The sequence below is a fragment of the Cynara cardunculus genome, unplaced genomic scaffold, assembly GCF_001531365.2.
Source record: "Cynara cardunculus var. scolymus isolate 2C unplaced genomic scaffold, CcrdV1 Un_Scaffold_5974, whole genome shotgun sequence".
NCBI lineage: Eukaryota > Viridiplantae > Streptophyta > Magnoliopsida > Asterales > Asteraceae > Cynara > Cynara cardunculus.
In genome coordinates this window covers 14,294-20,279 of record NW_020202699.1, presented here as the reverse complement: position 1 = coordinate 20,279, position 5,986 = coordinate 14,294, and the positions used below count along the sequence as shown (strand labels likewise).

Sequence of the window (5,986 nt, the reverse complement as noted above, 5' to 3'; positions counted from 1 at the left end):
TTTTCTTCCTGAAGTGTTAAACTTTCTAATTGAGTTATTAACTCATCAGTTGTAGGTTCTTGCTCCTCAAATTTTTTTTAAAACAAAGGGATTATTATGATTTGTAAGGATATCATATCATGTTCAATCATGAAACTCAGATCAGATCCTCTTGATGGAATATTACAAAAAAGATGGGAGTCAAATGGTCACATAACACAGACCCGATTCGGTTTAAAAACATGGGTTATTAAGTTTCTCACTATAATCTCAAGAACTTGCATCTGGAATCCTTCATTCATTCTACAGAGGGCCTGGGAATGTACCATTCTCTCTTTGTTCATTCCATCTGTCCACCCATTCGCCTGGGCAAAGTGACCGATAGAATTTTGCAAACTTATCACATTCAGAAGCATCTTCTCCCTTTGCACCCACACACCGATGGTACTCAACGTATCTGGTAAAGCAGTGCCTGCTTCGATTTGTAGTCGAAAAACGATAATCTCTAGGGGCTGTCTCCAGCTTTATCTCTGGTTTTTCTTCATCGATGTTTCCTTCTTCGGCATTTTCACTGCTTTCTTCGGTAGCAGGTGGAGGCGGCACAGGGACATCCTTATCAGATGTGATAACTGGATCTTGGTTATCACCCAAGATATTTTTTACGTGATTATCTGATTAAATGATTACGTGATAGCATGATAAATTTGTTTTATTTGATCATGCTAGTGTATGGAAATTATGTGCATAAATAAGTATGCAACAAATATGTGAATTCTATGCATAAGAATTATATGCATGTTTGTATGTGAGTATGCTTAAGTAAAAGCATGTATTAAATTATGCATATGTGCATAATTAATTATATGAATAATTGGATGTATACATGAGTTTGTATGTATTCATATGCAAGAAAAGTTATGTATTCATGCATGGGGAGGCATGTATAATAAAGGGCTGCTAAACCACCTTTCATTGTATAGAAAAGGGTATAAATAGGTAGCGAGGGTTTCAAATAAACCTTTTGGCTATTTTGAAAGAAAAAACAGTGAGAGTTGAAAAAGAAGATTGATCGGATTGTTCTTGACCGGATTTCAAGATCAAGTTGATTTCAAGTGTTTGGTTTCAAAAGATTTGAGGTGAGTGATTTCTAAACCTTTATGCATAAAATTTGTTACTGGTTTTATTTGAATGTTMTTTATCATTAKAAAKAAATCAGTTATTTGTTCAAGGGTTTTTATCCGGGTAAAGGCTGTTCGGATTAAGTTTTAATCGGACAAAGCTTGTCCGGATTATTTGTAAATCGATCAAGCTTTGGACGATGTATTGTCCGGACTTTTATCCAGACAAAGTTGTTGAAATTTATTCTAAGTGTTGGGCGATTAAGTCTTAAATCGCTCAGGTGTTGAACGGTTTAACCTTAAACCGGTTATGTGTCAAGCGGATTAAGATTGGTTATCTTTTTGAACTAAGTATGAATACGACCATATGGTGACCGGTTATTTTAAATCGGTTGAGCTTTGGGCGATGTATTGTCCGGACTCTTTATCTGGACAAAGTTGTTGGAATTATTCCAAGTGTTAAATCGGACAGGGCTTGGGTGATAAGTTGTCCGGATTTGGTAAACCGGCTAAGATTTGACTGGAGATGAAGTCCGGCCAAGCCTAGGTTGACCGGATTTGTTTTATGCCTTGTGCCTGATTGATAAAAAATGTTATTTTATCATAAAATGAAGGTTTGATATAAATGATTTTGGATTAATAATAATTCCATTGGCTGCGGTCTATTTGGAATTGTTTTATGAAATTTTTTTATGAGGAAATAAGAGTGGCATATCAAGGAGAGGTGTACCATGGGATAAGGGTGGCATATCAAGGAGATGTGTACCATGGGATAAGGGTGGCATATCAAAGAGAGGTGTACATTTGATATAAGGGTGACATTTATATGTGTGTTGTATGATATAACTCTTTCTATTATATCCCTTAAGACTACCGTGATCTAGAATCTTTATTTCTTTGTGATTTAAATATTTAGGATCAAGGTTCTTATTGGTAATCATAGTCTGGATGTTATTGAGGAGAAAACCTCAGGTATGGCCTGAAAATTTATATAAACCTTGTTTGATTAGAAAAGGTTTAAAAGTGGTATTATGTGAAACCTGATTGGTTCAGAGGTATGAAATTTTTTATAGCTGAATGTTTTGCTTGAAAAGTGGAAAGGATTTGGTAGTATGTTCCTATTTGTACATATATTTGTTATATATATGAAATGTTGTTTTCCATAAAAGATTTTGGTATTTTCACCCTGCAATAACATTAATAGGGTATCTCACTAGACCTTTCGGTCTAATCCTCGTTTTGTGATTTTAATTATGTATTGCAGGAGGTACGGATGGTAAGGGAAAGGGGAAAATATAATATTTTCCTATATGCATTTCTGCATGAAGATCTATCTTGATGTATAGTTTTGATTGAATAGTACAAGAAATGTATTTGAATTTTTGGACCTTGTATTTGGTTATAATATATTCTTGTACTAAGGAACCTGAATGGGATAATGTCATGTATTTCTTTTGTATGAAATATGTGTTACATGCAATGTGTGGTTTGGGACTTTACAGAAAGTGGTATCAGAGCCTGAGTTTCAGGGATTTAGGTATTTAAGAACATGATACCTAGACTTAAACTGTTCCATTGCATGTTAAGGGTCCCGGACGTAGTTAGCACCATTGGAAATAAATATGATGGGTTGAAAGAACAATGTGTAAGGTAAATTTTAATTATATCTGGCCAATATAATTATGAATTTACAGGTACACATCTGAACTTGAATACTTCATTATACTTGGGAATGTGAATACGTGATTATTAATACTAAACTCTACAGATGTCTAGCCGAACTAGAAGATCTGAAAGAACGACTCGTCCAAAGTCTGAAGAAAGGGAAGAGTCACCTGCTAATCTTCCAACTAGCACGTCCAGAAATATAGGTCGGGGAAGACTAAGGGGACGAGGTAGAGGAAGAAATCAGTCTCAAGGGAAGGGTCATACTGAAGTTCATTCTTAACCTGAAGAATCCCATTCTGGGAATGATCAGGAGAGATCAGTGCCACACCTTGAATATGTAACTAGGGACATGTTGGTAGAAGAAATGGGGAAATTGAGGGAAACTCTGACTTCTATTATTGGATTACCAGCCAGGGTGGAAACAGAAAGAGTGGAAGTTCATTCCTCTATTCCAGTCACCCACAACAAGGAAGGAGACATTAAGATGTTTTTGGCATGCAAACCACCAACCTTTTCTGGGGAAAGTGATCCAGTGAAAGCTATGTGCTGGATCAAGGAGATGGAATCTGTGTTCAACACCATTCGGTGCCCGGAAACAGATAAAGTGCGATTTACTATTTCGGTATTAAAATCAAATGTTTTATTCTGGTGGGAAGTTGAATCATCAGCCAGAACAGATGTTTTACAGACTTTGTCATGGGTAGAATTTGTGGAACGATTCAAGAATCAATTTTGCCCTAAAACAGCAGTGAAACAAATGGAGGAAGATATCCTGAAATTAGAACAAAGAAATGGAACAGTTCGAGAGTATACCAAGAAATTCATTGAATACTCTCGATTTGCCRAGCACTATGTCTCAACCGAACCCAGGAAGATAGAAAGGTATATTCGGAGTTTGAAACCCTCAATCAGAGAGTTTGTTATTGCTATGAACCCCAATACCTTTTTGTTAACGGTAGATGCGGCTGAAGTGACTGAACGAAATAAAAACCGACAGCCAGAAGGAAAGGTTGTAGAGAAGAGAAAATGGGAAGGGCCTTTATCTTTTCGAGGGCCGAAAAACTGTAAGATATGATAACAGATCTGAGCAGAAGAGCAGTGAGAAAGTCTGTTCACAATGCCGACAGGTTCATCTGGGTGAATGCAAGATGGACCCAAGGAAATGTTATAAGTGCGGCGAAGCAGGTCATCTGTCTAAAAACTGCCCAGCTAACAGAAGATGTTTTAATTGCAATTATCTGGATCATATTCGACCGAATTGTCCCTTGTTAAGAACTCCACAGTTAACAATGGGGAGTAACGCGTCGGGTACTCGGGGAAGGCCTACTATGAACAGAGGAGGGCAAGGAGGGGTGCGGGGACGGTCTTTCCAAATGACTAAGAACGAGGCAGAAGCATCACCGGATGTAGTAACAGGTACATTCCTTCTGAATTCAATACGTGCTAAGGTGTTATTTGACTCTGGTGCAAACTTTTTGTTTGTATCACCATTGTTTGCTCAAATTGCATGTTTGAATTTTGTGCTACTTGATGATGAGTTAGTAGTTGATACTGCTAATAGTCAGGAAACTGTTACTAGCGTGTTCAATAACTGTATTATTGTTATTGGGGACTGTGAACTTTCGATCCAGTTATTTCCCATGCCAATGAAACAATTTGATGTAGTAGTGGGTATGGACTGGTTGGCAAAGTATCAGGCTAGTATTGTTTTTAATCAGAAAATGATCAAAATTATTCTGCCAGACCAAGGGACAATTGTTATTTATGGTGATCGTCAGAATCACCATACCAGTATTTTGTCAGTAATGAAAGCCCAGAAAAGTATTCGGAAGAAGTGCCAAGGATGTTTGGCATATGTAATTGATCTGAAGAAAGAAAAGGGAAAAAAAGAATCAATTCCGATTGTTAGTGATTATTCAGAAGCCTTTCCAGAAGACTTATCTGGATTACCACCAGATAGAGTCATTGAGTTCCGAATTGATTTAGTACCAGGGGCTGCACCAGTACCAAAGGCGTCGTACCATTTAGCTCCATCTGAGTTGAAATAACTGGTTGCACAGTTGAAAGATTTATCTGATAAAGGATTTATTAAGCCCAACACTTCACCTTGGGGTGCTCCGGTCCTATTTGTCAAAAAGAAGGATGGGTCTATGCGAATGTGTATAGACTATCGTGAACTGAATAAGTTCACAATAAAAAACAAGTATCCTTTACCGAGGATTGATGACTTGTTCGACCAATTGGTGGGAGGAAGGTATTTCTCCAAGATTGATTTAAGATCATGGTATCATCAGCTCAAGGTCAGGGAAGAAGATGTTGCCACAACAGCATTCAGAACAAGGTACGGGCATCACAAATTATTAGTTATGCCATTTGGTTTAACTAATGCGCCCGCAGCCTTTATGGATTTGATGAATAGGGTATGTAAGGAATATATTGATAAATTCGTTATTGTATTTATCGATGATATTCTTATATACTCTAAGACTGAAGAAGAACATGCAAAACATYTTCGTCTGATACTGGAATTGTTGAAAAGAGAAAAGTTGTATGCTAAATTGTCGAAGTGTGAGTTCTGGTTAAGAGAAGTTCAATTTCTGGGTCACGTCATCTCAGAATCAGGAATAAAAGTTGATCCAGTGAAAATAGAAGCAGTTGCAAGATGGGAAGCTCCGAAAAATCCTTCCGAGGTTCGAAGCTTTTTGGGATTGGCTGGTTATTACCGTAAGTTCATTCAGAACTTTTCTAAAATAGCCGTGCCATTGACTAAATTGACTCGAAAGAACATTAAATTCCAGTGGGAAAGAGAACAGCCAGAAGCTTTTCAACTGTTAAAAGATCATCTTTGTAGCACACCAGTATTGACTTTACTAGATGGATCTGAAGACTTTGTGATTTATAGTGATGCCTCAAAATTAGGTTTAGGATGTGTTCTGATGCAGAGAGGAAAGGTGATTTCTTATGCGTCAAGACAATTGAAAGATCATGAGAAATAGTATTCAACCCATGACATGGAATTAGCTACAGTGGTATTTGCTCTGAAAATCTGGAGACACTATCTTCTGGGAACAAAATGTCAGATTTATACTGACCATAAAAGTTTACAACATTTGTTCAGTCATAAAGAATTAAATATGCGACAGCGTCGGTGGATTGAGCTGGTTAATGATTATGATTGTGAAATTCTTTACCACCCAGGAAAAGCTAACGTGGTGGCTGAC

The 5,986-nt window shown here is 37.2% G+C and overlaps 1 protein-coding gene across 1 annotated transcript in view; it reads right to left on the bottom strand.

The window, feature by feature from the left end:
• Positions 1-250: 250 nt before the first annotated feature.
• LOC112504550 (cytochrome c oxidase subunit 6b-1-like) overlaps positions 251-5,986 on the bottom strand; it is a 10,144-nt gene continuing 4,408 nt past the window's right edge. Inside the window, exon 3 of the mRNA XM_025108497.1 lies at positions 251-650. Coding sequence (XP_024964265.1) covers positions 283-650 — 368 coding nt within the window. The 3' untranslated portion in view covers positions 251-282. The remainder of the gene's footprint in view (positions 651-5,986) is intronic.